Source organism: Lissotriton vulgaris, chromosome 2_1 (genome assembly GCF_964263255.1).
Source record: "Lissotriton vulgaris chromosome 2_1, aLisVul1.2, whole genome shotgun sequence".
NCBI classification, from domain to species: domain Eukaryota; kingdom Metazoa; phylum Chordata; class Amphibia; order Caudata; family Salamandridae; genus Lissotriton; species Lissotriton vulgaris.
Window position 1 is genome coordinate 818,982,082 of NC_141687.1, and position 19,632 is coordinate 819,001,713.

Below are 19,632 nucleotides of genomic sequence, written 5' to 3' on the forward strand. Positions count from 1 at the left end.
ATTAGGAGAGAGTGGTCAGTTTTAAATCTTCTCAACATATCATTCATTCTCCAGACACTAAGGCACCTGCCTATCAGTTTTATCCACTTCCTTCTGGCGGAGTTATATGCTGAGCAAAAGAACAGGACGTGTGGAATGTCCTCATCAGCCCCAAACTGGCCTAAGGTACAGTGAGAATCCCCATCTTAAGTTGTGACATTGGCCATTTGGCAACAAAACTGCTTATCTGCAATGTCCCGTATCTGAATTTCAGGTATAGACACTTTGCCAATCGTGGTTCTTTCTCATCTAGAAATGGCTCGAAACAGGGGGTTATTTTGAACTGAAGGAATTGCACGGTGAGCCTGCCCAGTGTGCTGCTTGAAGTTATCTCATGTCTAATAAAGTCCCAAAATAACAGCTAAATCTCACATTTTGATTCGAAAGTCAGCAGACTCTGATTCAATCAGTATCTGCTCAGACCTAGATCAAAAAGCCATGTTTTACTGTGAATCGACCAGGGAAAGGAAACTTGGGTGTAGAGTGCCAGCAGTTCACTAAGTGATTCTCGGTACACTGCTAATTCTGGTGTTGTCCAAGTTCTTATCCAAAATAATAGGGTTCTCCAAATTGCTACATGCTCCAAGCGTTTGATGCCCAAATCATAGGTCATGGGGATCAATGGAGTAAGTGGCTAGCGGAGCTATGCCCCACTACATATTAAATATAGGTATATATACATATACTGAAATATTAGAAACTACACAATTGTCAATTTATACACCTTTCAATGCAAGATTCACCTTGTGTCGCCAGTTCGGTCGTTGTATCTTCCACTCCATGACCTTTCTTCATCATATTTACTGTACTCTGAATGTTCTCTTTCACGTGGTGACCTTTCACGTTCATCATACCTACAACCCCATAAAAACAATTAGAGTGGTCTTAACTTATGAGATAGTGTCAATACTCAATTCAATTCAAAATACTTTATTTCGGCCTATAAGGCCATAAAAGTAGGAAAACGATAAAATACAGTACATGCATAGCAAGTTTTTTTTTTTTTTTTTTTTTTTTAAATACGCTCATCCATTGCTCACTTCATCGGACCAATATACATCTGTTTCGTTAGAGTTCATGTTAAGTTTGAGTAAGTCCCACAGGCTGGTCTTGACAATCTAAAGGCTAACCTATTGTCTTGCTCATATGTAAAGTGCTTGTGCAATTTATGAGCAGCAAAGTACTATTTATTCTGTACCAAATACCAATTTCTGGAAAAGTGCATATACAATGAATGTGCAATAGATAAGTTGTTACAATATACCATTATGCACGAACATCAGCGTGAATTAATTTGTGTCCAGAATGGTACAAAAGTTCAATAAAATGTAAAAGTTCATAAAAAAAGTTCCATAAAATGTCTATGTAACACTGGAGCGGTCAAGTTCATAACATCTTCAAGATATTACTAAAAATATAAAAACTTATAAGACACATGACAATTAAAAGTACTTCAGTATTTACACATAAGACTATTTCACTTTCGATTCCATATAATCTTGGACAGATGTCTTCCCCGTGTATCTACCCCACTACATTAATTGCGACCCCATCTTCAGAGCCTTACAGGTCAGCAATTTCCAAGGATAAAAAAAATATAATCTTACTAAATAGTAATTCGGTATCAGTACGGTGCGTGGTTAAGGTATCTTGTCCTATTGAATTTAAAACATGACTACTCTTGCAGAATAGTACACCGTTACCACTAGATATACGCTTTGGAATGGCACCATGATTATAGAATTAAAGTTTTTGCCCTCTCTTTTTCCTTATAAAGTTAATAGCCAATAGGAATCGGCTGAGCCCAAGTACTATTAGGCGAGAGTGGTCAGTTTTAAATATTATCAACATATCATTCATTCTCCTGACACTAATGCACCTGCCTAGCAGTTTTATCCACTTCCTTCTGGCGGATTTATATGCTGAGCAAAAGAACAGGACGTGTGGAATGTCCTCATCAGCCCCCAACTGGCATAGGGTACAGTGAGACTCCCCCATCTTAAGTTGTGACATTGGTCATTTGGCAACAAAACTGTTTATCTGCAATGTCCCGTATCTGAATTTCAGGTATACACACTTTGCCAATTGTGGTTCTTTTCTCATCTAGAAATGGCTCGAAACAGGGGGTTATTTTGAACTGAAGGAATTGCACGGTGAGCCCGCCCAGTGTGCTGCTTGAAGTTATCTTATGTCTAATAAAGTCCCAAAATAACAGCTTAATCTCACATTTTAATTCGGAAGTCAGCAGACTCCGATTCAATCAGTATCTGCTCAGACCTAGATCAAAAAGCCATGTTTTACTGTGGATCGGCCAGGGAAAGGAAACTTGGGTGTTCACTAAGTGATTCTCTGTACACTGCTAATTCTGGTGTTGTCCAAGTTCTGATCCAAAATAATAGGGTTCTCCAAATTGCTACGTGCGCCAAGCGTTTGATGCCCAAATCATAGGTCAAGGGGATCAATGGAGTATATTGAGGCAGGGTGACACGCATTCTCAAGATTTTGTTTTCACCGATTGGTAGGGATTTGAGAGTGCCACTTCCCAAAATCTCCGCACCTTACAAAGTGGCAGTGTGAGCTCTGACCTTGTACACTTCCAAACCGGTGGAAATGGCTTTTGAGAACCTTGCAACTTGTTTTTTTACAATAGGAATAAAGTTGTGCATTAGGATAGCCTTCAATTTCTCGATCTGTGGGGCCCAGAAGAGTTAGGAGTTTAAAGTGACTCCCAAATATACAAAGTTTGATACATGTTCCAGTGCTGTGCCATTCAAGTATATTTTGTTCTTGAAACTTCTGTGCAGCCTTATAGTCATGTATTTTGTTTTAGTTGGGTTCACTTCGAGGCCTTTTGCTTTGCAATATTTATTAAGGCTGTAAAGTAGGTTCAGCAGGCCACTAGGTGTTTGGGACAGCAAGATAGTGTCATCCGCAAATGTTAAGGCGCAGATATAATTACCCCCAATTTTGGAGAGTCATGGACACAATTTTGGAGATGTTCAGCCAGATCGTTTACATACAAGAGGAACAGAGTCGGCACCAGGACACAGCCCTGGTGCACTCCTCTTGACTAGGATCTTATCAGTAAGCTCGCCACCTTTACCCCATTGTACCTTAGCGTAGTTGTCTTTACGTAGCCTAATAATTTGGATTAAGATCTCGTCAGGTACACCCTGTTGGTGTAGATTTTCCCACAACTGAGCCCTTAGGATGGAATTGAATGCCGCTTTTAAATCAAAAAAGGCGACATATAAATGGCTAGCTCTTAATCTTGTGTATTTCCAGCCTATGATCAAGAGTCTAAACACTTGATCTATTGTGCTTGTTTTCTACCTGAAGCCAGCCTGGCACGGTGATAGTATATCCTCTGCTATAATCCAATCAGTAAGCCTAGTTAAAATTTGTTTGACATAGACCTTCTGTAGAACATCTAAAAGGCTTATAGGTCTATGGTTTACAAGCTCTTCCCTGCAGCCCTTTTTTAGGTTTCGCCTGGGGCCGGAGCTCCTAGCTCCGCCCAGGAGAAATCTAATGTCTCTACAGTGTACTGCTTAGTCCCGCCCTCTGTTCCATTGGCTAGCTCCATAAATGGAGGCTAGCCATTGGAACAGAGATCTGTCCGTCATGGCCGGACCAGATTTGTGGGCGTTCCTGCATTTTTTTCTCTCTCCACCCTTTTCGCATCGTCATCAAGGCCGTGGGCGGGGTTTATATTTTTTTTTAGTCCGTTTCATTTGGTCATTGTGCGGCCGACCTCCGCCAGAGGAAGTCCAGGTCCAGGTGAGTGCTGGCCGTTCCCGCCCCCCCTCCCGCTGTCTGTGTGCCTCCCCGCCCCCCCTCCCGCTGTCCGTGTGCCTCCCCGCCCCCCTCCCGCTGTCCGTGTGCTTTCCTGCCCCCCCCTCCCGCTGTCCGTGTCTTTCCCGCCCCCCCCCCTCCCGCTGTCCGTGTCTTTCCCGCCCCCCCTCCCGCTGTCCGTGCCTTTCCTTGTTTTTCTTGTTTTCAGTTAGAGGTCCTCGGCGTCAAGTTAACGGTGTCTGTGAGCCACCATTGCGCCGGATCGGTGGCTCTCAAGATGTCTCGGAAGGACTCTTTCTTTGCCCCATTCATTTGCAATTAAGCCCGACCTCCAGGGACTGTGATGACAGGCGGCGTGCCAAGAACATCAGTTCCACCATGGCCGTCCTCACCATCTCCTTACTCAAAATCTATTTCCCTGTCACCACTGTCACAAACGCATTTTCCATCTCCGAGAAACAAATCAACATACTCCTCCTAAATTACACATAGATTTCACCCAGTTTCAAGTAGCCTCAAAAAATGACCCCTGTTAAAATGAAGTACCCTCCGCCCCCAAGTTTGAACAGTTCTAGATCGGGTAGATAATGTGTCATTGTACCTGAGCAGTGGCGTCCAATGAAAGAAGGAAATAACTGCTTCCCACACAAAGGGGGCGGCGGGGTCGCCTCTGTGTGCGCGCCCGTAGGTACACAGGGACCACCATGTGCCCTCTACATGCATTTTTTACCTTATCAAACACTACATTTCGTATATTTTGAGAAGAGATTTTCTAGGTCCTTCGATTAGAACACATCCACACGGTAGGAATCTTCCGGTTGTGTACCTGGGCGATTGAACAGCAATAATTGCTTTGGCTTAAGAACCCCGCTTGGTTCCAGGCTGCCGGCAAGCTATCGATTCGTGCGGACACCCCCCTCTGATCAGACAGGAAGTTTGAAACTGTAGGCCAGCATTAGGTAGGCATGCCTTGATTCATATTGACTGAAAAAAATGAAATAATAATGAAAAACGTCGGCGGCAAGGGACTCAAATCTCACAGCATGTACCACGTTATCTGGACACCAGACAGGTCATTTGTTGCACTGTGCAGGTTTTTTATTCCAGTTCTGTAAACTTGCACAGTAGTTTCAGACGCTTCCGTCAATACCTATATTCAAAGCCAGCTTCTGTGTTAGCAGCAGTGGATGCTAGGAGCAGTATTTTAATGAGCAGGCACACTTCTGCCTAACCTAACCATATATTATGTGCACAGGTACTTGTTGAGCCACTGTAATGTGATTGCGCGTAGTAGAGTAATGGAGTCACACAAGACATGGGATGGCAGACACGGTGTCCCCACAGAACTATCTGAACCCCCTCTTTGCTGAACTCTTGTTCAATACGAATTGCGTCACAAGGAATGTTATTTTGAAAAACGTATTTTGTTGGATTTTAGTTCTGAACAACGCACAAATTCCTTCCATTTTACAGAAGCACATTATCCAGCATAATGTCAGATGGGACTGAGAATAGGCCCAAGCACCAGAATAAAGGTTCCCCCATTAGAAGCTAAACAAGCATTGGCATAGCCAATAGGTCTCGCACTTGGTACCTTATAAGTGTTTAGTCATGCAACCGTGGGTGTTGTTGCACCAAGGATAGTCTGCTGCATAACTAAATACTTATACGGTCCAAAAAGCAAGACCTATTGGCTATGCCAATGCTTGTTTAATTAAAAATCATGCCGGCCTGGCCCCCAGGAATGCATCACTGCCCCCCGGCCTGCCTGCAGGAATAAATCAAAAGAAAACAGCTGATCGAGTCTTGTCGACACCTGCTACCCTCAAGATGTTAATTTTACAAAATCCTGCCAACTCGGGACCCGTGTGTGTGGTGAAAGAAAAGTATGCAGCAGCCAGGCAAGAGCTGCCTGAGAGACACTGAGACGTCATGGCTAGACAATGGAAGCATATTAATCTGTAGCATTTGTGCTAGCATTTGATTGATATCATATAACTTTTAATTCTAAATACCAGTATAATGCAATAATACCATGTCACACTCTAAATGGCAAATAAGCTCTATGCCTCGTCTATATTCAAACTAAAGGGCCAAATGAAGCATGGCTGAATTATATATAAATGCTGATAGGGACAACAAAGTCCATGGTGAGTCTCTGCTACCACTTGCTGGAATATGACAAGGGCAATATTTTACGAGGCAATTTTTTAATAATGAAAATAAACACTAAGCACTGAAGCAGGGACGGTGAGCTGCAGACACTTCTATACTACTGGAGCACCTCCAGCAAGCTCTCTTGACCACCTGTCCAAAGGCCAGAAATAAGCTCTCTGGCACTGCAGAGAGGACTTACTTCTGGAAGCAAAGGTGAGTCCAGCAAGAGAGCAATTACTGATTTGTGTAATGGGGGCATTGTCTGTGAGAGTGTGGGAGCGGAGCTTAGATACTTTTAGAACTTAATTTCTCAAGAGGGTTTAATTTCTGATATTTATGTCTTTCAGTGCACTTCATTACTTAGTTTTACTCATGAGAAAGTCTTCAAGTGTCACACGTTGGGCAATTGAATGTCACTTTTAAGTTCTCTGAAACCATAAAAATGGCACAAATGAGGCTTATTTGCAAGCAGTATGGCCTCTCACATCCTGTTTGGTACAGTCGGGTCTCAGAGTGCCCTTCCATTTCCGGTGCGTTGCTGCGGTTTTCAGATCTTCTTAGTGTTTCTCATTGCTCAAATGGGTGTAAGTTCTGAATTTATACATTTCCCTCGTCTTCATTGCTTGATTTTGCTTGCTAGAAGGTGTCACTCATAGTTGCAGAATGTCACTCATAATTACACTGAAATTATAAAAATGACACACATAAGCAGTCTGAAACCTTGGCAGATATGCTGGCGGATTAACTCAATCCCGCGTTTGTGTCCTCTCGGACTCCTAGACCGTTGTTGCATCCGCCCCCACCCCCCTCACACCTCCCCCCCACCCAGAGTCCAGGGCCGTCAATCTTGTAGTGTGCGTGGCGCTCGCTAACAATGACGGCCCTGAAACACATTTTTGGCCAGCCCTCGCTCGCGATTAGAACGTAGCAGTGACGCATTACACGCTTCACCGCTACGCTCTTGTCGTTGTGTTTGGGCGTTTTGCTGGACTATCCAACCGCTTCCCTGACTTGCTTGCTTTGCACAAAGCAATCTGTTTAGCACCCTTCATGAATTCCATGGACCAACCCTCCGCATGCAGTCATTAAAAAAAAGGATGGGGCGTGACATACTTTAGGTTTTAAATTTAAAGGTTGTCCTTAAGTTTGTTTTCTTTGCATAATATGCGCTAGCTACAGCCAAAGCTCTAATGAAGGCGGCTTAATATGTTTTGTACGCATATTTAACTGGTTTTAAGGAGGAAACCCTCCCCCCCTTGCGCAGTTATTATTCAATTATAGCCTTAAGATGCGTTTCTAAGATTGAAAATCCATAATTGTGCATACTCTCGCATTCCAGTGGCCTTGTGTGTAGGGTAAATTTCTCCTTTGGTAGCACAGCTTGGGATTATACGTAACTGCATAATATCTGGAATAAAGGTCCATCAGTTGTGACTACTCTAGTCATTTTAGTTGGTGCCTTCTCAAATTGTGGTGGACTTTAGGACTAGAAATACTGTTTGTTTCGAAGTGTGTACATCCGTAACTGAATTGAAAACGTATTTATACGGCTCTTACCCCAGACAAGGCTTTGAATTGACTTATGCCACGTAGCATGCCACTAAACTAGTGGCCACTCCATTTGTTATTTGGGGTTAGCCTTGCGTTTATTAGTTACTTGGGTGTGACCTTTCGCAGGGGCTTTGTGAGAAAGAAATGCCTGTTCAAATTAATAGCTACTGTTTGGGTTAGAGCTACAGATATGACATTTAAATTGATTTATACACAAGAGTCATGCAGGACATAGAAGGAAAGCGGAGGTGCGTTCAGAAGAAGTTAAGTAAAGTTCAAATGGAAGTCAATAAATGTCAGATTCTAAAGACTATAGTAGGTCTAAAGCCACTTAACGTTTTAGAGGTGGTACACATGGCTTCGTTGCACAAAGGAAGCAGAGCTCTCAAGCAGTGTCCTTGAAGCTAATCACATTCCCAATTGCAGTTTTACACCACCATTTTTGCAGTTAGTGATTCGTAGAGCCCTGGCCAGGGGTGTACGTACTTGAGCGGTATATCCAGTACCATACTGTTAATGCTGCTTATGCTAATCTTTTTAGCCCCCCCCCCTCGCAAACTGTGTGAGTCCTAGGCATCTGCAGGCAGGGCAGCTAGGAGGGTGTGGTATCCAGTGTGCTCACCGTCATATTTCCCCAGCACACCCCCCCCCACGGGGCGTCAATCTATGGGATAGCCCCGGGAGCCACAAGCTCTAGCTACGCCCTTCCCGACCCCCCTCCCGCTCTCCGTTCCCGCCCCCCCTGTCTGTGTGCTACATGTTTTTCCTGCGGCCTTCCCAGGTCCCCCCTCCGGCTGTCCGTTTCCCCCCCCCCTCCCCCCCCCGCCTGTCCGTTCCCCCCCCCCCTGTCCGTTTCCCCCCCCCCTGTCCGTTCCCCCCCTCCCCCCCCCCTGTCCGTTCCCCCCCCCTCCCCCAACCCCCCCCCCCCTGTCCGTGTGCTTCATGTTTTTCCTGCGGCCAGGAGGATCAATACAGACGGAGCCTGAAGGGCTCTCAGAGCGCACATTACCGTGTATTCTACTGGCCCTGGCCGCCTGCACCGAATGCCACTGGCTGCACAGTTTGCAAGGCCACTTGTCTGCACTGAGAGGAACGTACATCACTCATACAGCAGCGAGAAGCCGGAGAGATGTGGAGGGGCTTGAGGAAGGGAGCTCAAAGGTTAATGACGCTTCATTTAACACGGAAGATGCTGTAAATCGGCAGAATGGTTTCTGCCACCACGGGTAACTGGCCTCACTTAGGTGAGATTTGTCCGAGGAATTCTTTGCTCTTCAGTGAGGTGCAGGTGAGTGCCTGTTTTTCCTTGTTTAAATTATATATTGTTTAAAAGGATTAAAGAAGAATTAGTAGGGTTTTTTACTGGAGAGAATGGTCTATTGGAAAATCAGGAGGGAGGAAAAAGCCTGTCATTACAGAAAGTTTTCACTAAAGCTTTTATTTAAAATACGGAGTCAAACGTTAGAAGTCAGACTCATAGGAGCACATTTATTTATTTATTTATTTATTTTGAAAGTTTTATAGAGCGCGAACAAGATCCTGACAGATATCAGAGCGCTATACAACCATTAAAAGTTACTTATACATGAAATATAAACATAACCACATATATGTACACAACATATTGTAAAAGCTGCATAGTAAGATGTATCATCCAAATGTCTTGTGGTTGAGTGCGCGTGTGCATCTCGTCACAGGTTTTCAGAAGACCATATTCATGTGAATTTGGCCATGAGGACGGATTTTACTTCCTTTTTAGGTTTGGCCTGGCGATACGCTGCGCAGCAGCGTTCGCGCAGACGAAAACTTTTGTTTACAAGTATGGGGCTTTGTTCCGCCTCTCTGTTCCATTGGCTAGCTCCATAAATGGAGGCTAGCCATTGGAACAGAGATGCGGCACTCATTCCCCGAGCAGATTCGTGGGCGTTCCGGCAATTTTTACTCATCCCACCCATTTTCGTGCGTCATGCGGCGGTGGGTGGTTGTTTTTTTTTTTTGTAACGGCATGTTGAATTCATTACCAATGTGTGCTTTGCAGGGGTGGGCTGCGCGATGCGATTTCACTTTCCAAGAGTTGCTAGCAGGTAAGCGGCATATTTTAATACTTTTTTTAATCCCGTTCCCGGCCCCCCTCCCGCTGTCCGTGAGCCTGTTCCCGCCCCCCCTCCCGCTGTCCGTGAGCCCGTTCCCGCCCCCCTCCCGCTGTCCGTGTGCCCGTCCCCCCCGCTGTCAGTGTGCCCGTCCCCCCCTCCCGCTGTCCGTGTGCCCGTCCCCCCCTCCCGCTGTCTGTGTGTCCGTCCACCCTCCCGCTGTCAGTGTGCCCGTCCCCCCTCCTGCTGTCCGTGTGCCCGTTCCCCCTCCTGCTGTCTGTGAGCCCGTCCCCCCTCCCGCTGTCTGTGAGCCCGTTCCCCCTCCTGCTATCTTTGAGCCCGTCCCCCCTCCCGCTGTCCGTGAGCCCGTCCCCCCTCCCGCTGTCCGTGAGGTGTAAGAAAAAGAAGGGGAAAATGGATCCACGCCAGTCTGCTGGGTCATCTGCAGGTATCTAACTTTACCCTTCGGCTTCCCCCGGGGCTCCGAGGAGCAAGGAAGAGCCACGGAGCATACAGGCAGAAGAGCGCTGTGTCCGCCAGAAGTTCCCGGTGAGTGCGGGCGTCTTAGCAGCTTATGCTGCATTTTGTTTTCAGAGCCCACGAGACTCTACCAAAGCAGGGGCATTTCTTTCGATTCCCCCACGAGGAACTCCCACGACCGGAGGCATTCGTCTTCAGAGCCACGGAGGCTTGTGGGGGCATATTTGTGCTAGAGCCCATCTCTCTCTTGATCTATCTCCCCTATCGTTCTCTCTTTCCATAGATCCTCTCTCTCACACTATACTAAACTGTCTCTTTTTCTCTCTTCCTGTCTCCTTATCTCTCCTCTCTCTACCCATCTCGTCTTTCTAATGTCTTCTCTTTGTGTAGCTTAGTCTGCATTTTTTTTTAAATAGCTCTCTTATGTCTTTCACTGTTTCTCCTCGGTTTCTCTCTTGCATGCAGCTGCAACCTTCCGTTAAGCCTCGTGATCTTACTGGTCACCCCCACAGTCCTATATAGGGTGACCACCTCACTCCAGGTCATCACGGAAACTACATCCCGTTTTCCGTGTGCCTCTGTTGCCTGCTGCTTGTGCTCCGATTTTGCGTGTGCCTCTGTTGCCTGCTGCTTGTGCTCCAGTTTTGCGTCTGCCTCTGTTGCCTGCTGCTTGTGCTCCGGTTTTGCATCTGCCTCTGTTGCCTGCTGCTTGTGCTCCAGTTTTGCGTCTGCCTCTGTTGCCTGCTGCTTGTGCTCCTGTTTTGCGTCTGCCTCTATTGCCTGCTGCTTGTGCTCCGGTTTTGCGTCTGCCTCTGTTGCCTGCTGCTTGTTTATTAAGCATTTAAATTTGTTCTCATTTTACTAACAAGCATTTACAATGCAACAGTTTCGCCTTTGGAAAAGTTTGAGCTATTGGCATTGTAAATGACAAAATTTGTATTTATGTGTTGGTTTTGAAAACTGATAAATAAATGGCATTGTCATTTACATTGCCAATAGCTCTAACTTTTCCAAAGGCGAAACCGTTGCATTGTAAATGCTTGTTATAGATAGGGACTATCTCAGCACCCTTCCAAGTCACTGGCATTCGCTGCCCCCTAGCTATAGCATTCGTTAGTTTGTTTATGTACAGTACCCACACTTCCTGGCTATGTTTGAATAGATCCCCCGGTATTCTATCTGGGCCTGATGACTTTGGGGCTGCTTGCATCTCCAGACACCACCTCTATTCCCTAAAGCTGTTTATAAGTCGCTTTCGCGTGTCCACGTACATGGATTGCAGTTTTGCAATACGTAAGACGTATGAGGACTGATAATTTAAGGTTATACACTGGTGGCTAGCGGAGCTCCCTCAGTGTGCGGCCACCTTCGCCGGCTGCAGGCCATGCCCCCGCATAATAAATATATGTATATATACATATACTGAAATATTAGAAACTACACAATTGTCAATTTATACACCTTTCAATGAAAGATTCACCTTGTGTCGCCAGTTCGGTCGTTGTATCTACCACTCCATGACCTTTCTTCATCATATTGACTGTACTCCGAATGTTCTCTTTCACGTGGTGACCTTTCCCGTTCATCATACCTATAACCCCATAAATACAATTAGAGTGTTCTTAACTTATGAGATAGTGTCAATGCTCAATTGCTTTAACAAAGTAAACAAATGGTACTCCTGAAATAAGTCTAGACTTGAAGGAAACTAAAACAACTGAATGCTCGTGGTAGAACAAATGAGAACAGAATATGATATGTGCGTTTGCAGAATGCTTTACTATCATTTGTATGGTCCTGAAACAATTTCAGACTCTGGAACCTATTTACAGTTCTAATCTGTAGTGCTCCTTTGACACCTTATTTGGTTGTTCTGGGTACTGTTAAGGTGAATAATTCTGCATAGTGGCCTGCAAAATTAGTTTAGATTAGCTTATTTAGTGATGCATTGTATTGGGTAGTAGCTGGCTAGAACCGGTTATGGATATATATGAAGCATTATATGCATAGGAATGTGTGTGTGTTTTTTAAGTGGAAGGACATTGCAGTTTTGTTTTACTTCTTACTATGTAGCTCCTGTGGCTGCTAGGTTTTGAGGCACATTTGCCCATCGCGTGGTTTGATGCAATCTTACGTGAACACGGGCATGGTAAACTTAAATCAACTTTTCTGGGTGGTTCATATGTGAATATGAGAGAGGAAATAGATGGGAGATATTTGATAAATATTTTTGTGGTGCAAGTATGAATGTAACTTGATATGAATGTGCTGCTGAGGTGGCAAATGTGTAGCCAATTACAGGTATTTGAGTCATCTTATGCACTTGATGCTGCCATGGGTTGTCTGTAATATGCGCTGTTGATTTAGGATGCAGTATAAGTAAAACCTCAAATGGAGTGCTGTTGGCGGGATGATAAAACGCTTAGCCAATTATATGGTTTGCAGGCTTGTGAACATTTTGATCTCACAGGTAGTGGCTAAAGTGTACTTACTAATCCAATAGGGTCATATGTAGGTCAGGGAACTCATTAACTGTGGTAAAACTGGAATGGTATAATCACAAGAGAAAAATGTACATAACTGTACATAAAAGTATACAATGGCTATCACAATTGACATACTGATCTTATAGAAGTCAGTTAGATAGGATCAGAACATTAAGCAAACACAGTCCAGGGCAGTAAAAATTGGTTCTGTACGATATGGTGAACTAAACAGGATGTTAGATCCACACCAGATAAGTGGTTTCACATGTGTTTTAATAAATCAAACTGAGCCAGAAACGTGTTTTGTCACAAGTGGGAGTGGTCCAGTTACTCTTCAGGGCTGAAATGGCGTGGTTTGGATGGTGGTCATGTAGCCGGTGATAATTCCAACCCGGCAAGGGGATGTGCTTCGGGTACGGAGATGAGAGGAGGAGAGGGTGCTTGTCACGCCAACCCGGTGGCCGGTACACTTCGAAACCCGGCTTGCTGAGGCGCTCCAGGGGAGCTAGGGCGATGGGGGAGCGAGGGAGTGCAGACCTGGGGATGCGTAGGCCAAAGGTAAGCGGTCCTGGCGGGATTCCGCTGAATTACAGAAAAGGGGGGCAGTCCAGTGTTCAGACTTGGCTGGCGGGTACACCGAAGCCGCTGTGGACCGTCCGCACGAGGAGTAGAGCTGCTGGAACATCGATGCTGTCGCTCTTGCCGAACCGGAACAGTTTTGCTTTTCATTGTGTGTTTCTGGACTCACATACATACGGGGGTTTCAAGGTGTGTTCCCTCGACAGGCAACGTACATACACGCAACTCACCACACAGACGCTTAATTTAGCCTGAGCGCCATTCTTCCTGCACAAAATATCTGACATCGATAAAATACCATAGGATCAGAACATTACCAGATAATAAAACAAATAAATGGTATAGTAACAACCATTTCTCCAATTTTTTTCCAATCAACACGTTACAAAAAGGATCCGAAAAAAAGATTCAAAAAAATATATCAACTAGAAATAAAGAAGAACAAAAATGTTTGAAAATAAGCTGAATGCATGATGGGCAAATTTACCTTGCGTCCACCAAACGGTCAGTGGGTCTTCCATTCCTAGACCGGTCTTCATGATGCCTATCACAAAACACATGAATTTGATTAATCCATTAACTTTTGTCCTGGTTCACAAGTATAACAAACATGGATTAGAATTATGAAGACAATGCAAATAACGGTTTAGGTTTATTCAACCTAGTAAAACTCAAGCCAGCCTCCACAGATGAAATACTATAAAAAGGTTGGAAACCTGCTATTCCGTAAAAAGAGTCCTGAAGATGTACATAGGTAGTGCCAGTGGTAACATATCTAGTTGGGAATCCTGGACCATTTATGGATCTATTTATTTTTTATACCTATATGGCACATGATTACACCAAACGGTGTCCTGATGCTAGAACACTGGACAGCAGACAGAAAAAAATATAAGAAGCAAATAAAGTTTTTAGATCTTCCACTGAATCTAGAAAGGTCAGGTACAGAGCAAAGGTGCATTAGAATAGACTCCAGGATTTTGCCTCAACATACAAACAAACTAGTTACGTTTGGTAACATTCTCTGGTGGATACTCTATCTAACCTTAGATTACTCACGTTTAGAATATCACTGGCACCAGACTTGCTCCAGAAAATTCTCCTAGCACTACTGCACCAACAGATGGCTTCACAGAAATCTTGTACCGCCCCAGAAGCGACACATAGGTGCCACCCTCGGGTGCTGACATCAGTTTTGTAACCTTTTTTTCCATGCCCTCAGACGCGGACCATTAGAAACAAATTGTACGTGACAAGGAGCGGAAATCTAACTTGGGACCTTATTACATTGTGCAGATGTATACTTCACAGAACACGAAGTGAAGGTGGACAACAAGTATTCTGCCATTAGAGTATCAACCAGCAAAAGCATTACTACAGGTAAGTAATTTGTGTTCTGACTGATACAACTGAAGTTTCATTACATTCAGAGTACATACTGTGGCAGTAGCTCTGAAGCATGGAAATTCTAAAGAGCAGATTCTGGCCCTGTCTGGCAGAAGCATTGTGCGCTGTTTGAGTTGGCCGGATCCTTGTGTTGTGTGTGTGTTTACTTTTAGGTTTTAAACCTGCACTTTGATTTTTAAACTGGGAAATACCTTCTGAGACGAAGTCTCCATTCCCCTGATCACGCTGCACGCCTCCCGCTCCGACCCCGGTCCACCGCAGCTGATTGCTGTTTGAGTGGAGGGCGGACTGGGTAGAGCGAGACACGCCCCCTCCTGACGCTGTCTCTTGGAAATCCTACATAAGGTCCATAGCCTTCGCGATGCGCTGCAGAAGCATTGTGCGCTGTTTGAGTTGGCCGTATCCTGGTGTTGTGTGTGTTCCCTTTTAAGTTTTAAACCTGCACTTTGATTTTTAAACTGGGAAATACCTTCTGTGACGAAGTCTCCATTCCCCTGATCACGCCGCACGCCTCCCGCTCCGCCCCCGGTCCACCGCAGCTGATTGCTGTTTGAGTGGAGGGCGGACCGGGTAGAGCGAGACACGCCCCCTCCTGACGCTGTCTCTTGGAAATCCTACATAAGGTCCATAGCCTTCGCGACGCGCTGCAGAAGCATTGTGCGCTGTTTGAGTTGGCCGTATCCTTGTATTGTGCATGTGTGTTTACTTTTACGTTTTAAACCTGCACTTTGATTTTTAAACTGGGAAATACCTTCTGTGACAGTCTCCATTCCCCTGATCACGCCGCGCGCCTCCCGCTCCGACCCCGGTCCACCGCAGCTGATTGCTGTTTGAGTGGAGAGCAGACCGGGTAGAGCGAGACACGCCCCCTCCTGACCCCACCCCTCTGGGGTATTAGTTCAACCTATGCCAAGACCGCTCAGCGGTCGCGCGCAGCGTCTGCCCCCGTCCGCGCCCAGCCGGGACCAGGGGCTAGCCATAATGCCCATTTGATCTCCTACACCGCACGTGAGCTTCACAATTTACAGGGAAACTGGGATATCAGTCCCAACGTCAAGTTAGCCATGAATAAAGAAGGGATAATGTACCCTAGTGACTCATATCCCGAGCACCTTTCCCAGGATATTGGGCACGGACCTTCTACCCCCTACAACCAATCACCGGCGCCCATTACCTCTTGTACTCGGGTAACTGGCCCCCTTGTCATTATTTATCCAAACACGCGTTCCCTGGTAAAGCATCAGCTCGAAATCTTTCAATTGCTTGACGCTGATAAACCTGATATCTTACTTTTGTCTGAAACCTGGCTAACTGCTCACTCTAACCCCGATATCCTGGCAGCAATACCAACCGGCTATTACCATATTTTCCGGCGTATAAGACGACCCGGCGTATAAGACGACCCCCTACTTTGCTTGATAAAATTTAGGTTTCGTGCTATACTCGCCGTATAAGACTACCCCCACTTCCAGCGCAGTCCAACTTTCTATCTCCATGGACTGAGGAGATCACGTGGTACTGACACTCCCCTCCTTCCGATGAGCATGAGATTTCTGGAAGGAGAGAGAGATCAGCACATGTAGAACACAGTGGGGGCCGCCATCTTCAGAGCTGCCTGTTATATTTCAGGACCTCCTGCTGCCTCATCCTGCTGCCTCATCTGCCTGGGGATGTGGAGGCGCGTGTGCAGGTCAGTCTAGGCACTTTTGATCCATGTAACTTAACGTTTGCTTTTTCTAATTTGTTCATTTTGTACCATTACCTATTACCGGTATATGCTCGTAGTTTGGGTTTATGAAATAAACGGTTCCGCTCCACGGTAGTTGTGACTACAGAAACGCCTGTGGAAGCTGCTCGGTATCCCCGGCTGCAATCTTTAGATGGTATGCGATTTTATATAGCGCGGACTTTACCCGTTTGTGTCGGACGGCTGATTAGAGCCCCACCCCCACGCTGGGTCGGAAGCGTGGGCGGGAAATGGTGCAGCTCGAACTCGCATCCAAGAGTAGTCCGCGGTATTGAAAAACCCATAAAAACAAAGGGTCTAATTTGGCATCCGGCGTATAAGATGACCCCCGACTTTCCAAAACATTTTCAGGGGTTCAAAAGTCATCTTATACGCCGGAAAATACGGTACATACTTTATGTAAATAGGGCATCGGGTAAATCTGGGGGTGGAGTGGCAGCCATTATCCTGCATAAACACAAATTCACCACCCTAAGGATTAACAGTCCACCTCACGCTGACAGTCTTATTGTAAAATTTGACTCTCCTAGATTTTCTTTTATTTGTGCTCTCTTCTATCGACCCCCTGATCATATGCCTCTGTTCCCTCAACTCTTTGGTGAACTCATCTCTCAGTTAGCCATAAATCACACTCATCTCTCAGTTAGCCATAAATCACGCCAGTATTATCATTCTTGGTGATTTCAACTACTGGCCTTCTGATGTTCATGAGAGTGCCACCTCAGTTGAGTTCACTGACTCTCTATTAGGCATGAACTTCACCCAACATGTGCACAAGGCAACTCATGCCAAGGGGCACATTCCGGATCAGGTCTGGACCTCTAATATAGAAATTACACCTCCCTAGTCTCTCCCTGTACGTGGTCCGACCATGATTTTATTTCCTTTGCTATGGCTTATACGCCTTTCACTTCGTTACCCCCGGCTGGTAATTTTGCAGCCAGAAACTGGAAACCGTGCATTTCTAACAGCCACCTCTCCCAATGAACCGGCTTCCATCTCTCTTCAGGCCTCCAACCTGGACCGCTGGCTAGAAGTAGCGAGCGACAAGGTAGCCGGTCTGAAGAAGATTCGACTTAAGCGCCCCCACGACGCCCAACGCTGGTTCTTCGACGATCTAAAGAAGAAAAAACTGGCACTTAGACAAGCAGAGCGCCATTGGCGGCGTGCCTATGCGCCTGAGGAGAGAGTGGCCTATGTAGCCTTGCTAAGAAACTATAAAGATTCCATCCTTCAGACTAAATCTGCCTATTTTTCTAAAAAAATCACAAACTCATCCACCAAGGCTAAAGATATTTTTTCAATTGTCTATGAGCTCGCACAACCTGATCGGGTGACGGCTAAAGCCGTCCCTTCACAAACACTTTGCGACTCCTTGAACTCGTTTTTTATTGACAAAATTACCCTGATCAAGGACAATATCCCCATTTCCATCCCTCCCCCCACCCTCCCCGTAATTTGTAAAAATCCCTTTACGCTCGATCAAATTCCTTTGATCTCCAGAGAAGAATTCTTGACCCTACTGAATAAGGTGGGATCTGGCTCTCCTAATGATTGCTGCCCTCCCCATATTCTAAAAGAGGCTTTTCTCACCTGCCCCGACCCGCCGCTTTCACTCCTTAATAACTCCCTTAAAACAGGCATTGTTCCAGACTCCTTTAAACGTGCTGTAGTTGTCCCGATATTGAAGAAACCTAATGCCGACCCTTAGGTGCTAAGCAACTTTTGCCCTATCTCGTTGCTCCCCTACCTTAGCAAAATACTGGAGGCCCATGTCACAAACTGCTTTAGCTCATTTATTGAGCATTCCAAGTTCCTCGACCCCCGGCAGGTGGGCTTTAGGCCTGTCCACTCCACGGAATCGGTCATCTTGGCTGTCATGGATGAACTTAGGGGAGGTGCTGACAAAAACATCATCCAGGCCCTGGTGCTTTTAGATTTATCAGCGGCTTTCGACACGGTCGATCATGAACTCCTGATCGACCGTGTCACCAACGCTGGCATCCGAGGCCTGGCCCTTAAATGGATTACCTCCTTTCTACACGGTCGCTCCCAGGCTGTCAGGTTGGGCAATTTCGTGGCAGGGAATACAAAGATGACCTGTGGGGACCCTCAGGGCTCTGCCCTATCCCCCCTCCTATTCAATCTATATATGCAACCCTTGATGGTGTCTCTACGCAACAGCCCAGCCACAACTTTCAATCCACTATGACTTCCATCAGTGAATGGATGTACTCTAGCCAATTAAAGCTCAACCCTGATAAAACTGAGTTTGTCCTTACAGGGGGGTCCGCCAACCCTTGGAATCCCAATTTCTAGCCTCCATCTTTGGGCACTCCTCCTCGACCAGTCAACTCGGTAAAAAGTCTTGGAGTTATCATCTGTAGCGACTTGTCCTTGAAGCCCCAAATTAATGCAGTAGTTTCCTCCTGCTTTTTTCATCTGCGCAGTAACCAAAAAATCTGTAGGTTCTTGACCACAGAAGCCCTCCCCCTCGTCATCTGGGCCATGATCACTTCTCTTCTCGCATTGATTATGCGAATGCTCTCTATGTTGGCATTCCAGCATACCCACTTCATCGCCTACAGCTCGTTCAAAATCAGGCAGCTAGGCTCATTTTTCGCCAACCAAAGCATCAACATGTTAGACCCCTGATGAAGAGCCTCCACTGGGTCCCGGTAGCCAAACGTTGTGTATTCAAGCTGGGCTGTACCATCTTCAAGGCCCTTGCGGGTCAAGGCCCTGCCTTCATTTCTTCCAGAATCCAACGTTCTGTTCCCCTTCGTGAACTCCGGTCCTCTCACCTCCACCTGCTTACTGTTCCCACTTTTAAACGGAAAAAACACTGTGGACTTATGTTTTCTTTTTTGGCTTCCCGCTTCTGGAACTCCCTTCCCAATGAGCTGAGATGTGCAACACACTACACCCAATTAAGAACCCTTCTGAAAACTTTCCTTTTTACACAGGCATACGAATAAACATCTCAAAGTTCCTTACCTCCACAGTCCTTCTGTTTTAGCACCATGAAACCGCTTGGTGTAAGTGCGCTTTAGAATTTTTTTTAACATAACATAACATCTGTGGAACTGGCCGTCACAGCAATAGTGAATCAAAGATATGCATAGACACCCAAATCGCAGCTGGCAGATATCCAAGAAAGGCACTCCCCTAGCGAGCACAGATGTAGCACCTTTTGCCCCAGTGGAATGAGTCCACATGCCTTCAGGATGCTCTTTCTAGGCAACACACATCACATACCTTGATACAAAGGACTATCCACCTTTCTTGGTCCCAGTAAAGC

At 45.8% G+C, this 19,632-nt stretch overlaps 1 protein-coding gene across 8 annotated transcripts in view; it reads right to left on the reverse strand.

Annotated features, from left to right (window-relative positions):
- CWC22 (CWC22 spliceosome associated protein) overlaps positions 1-19,632 on the reverse strand; it is a 466,526-nt gene that overhangs the window by 279,073 nt on the left and 167,821 nt on the right. For 4 of the 8 annotated variants that reach the window (XM_086956216.1, XM_086956213.1, XM_086956215.1 and 1 more), the window contains 3 exons: positions 13,665-13,721; positions 11,593-11,703; positions 783-893 (listed from right to left, as the gene is read on the reverse strand). In XM_086956216.1, the coding sequence (XP_086812342.1) occupies positions 783-893; positions 11,593-11,703; positions 13,665-13,721 (279 nt within the window). The remainder of the gene's footprint in view (positions 1-782; positions 894-11,592; positions 11,704-13,664; positions 13,722-19,632) is intronic. The other 4 variants (XM_086956220.1, XM_086956217.1, XM_086956219.1 and 1 more) reach the window with 1 other exon arrangement.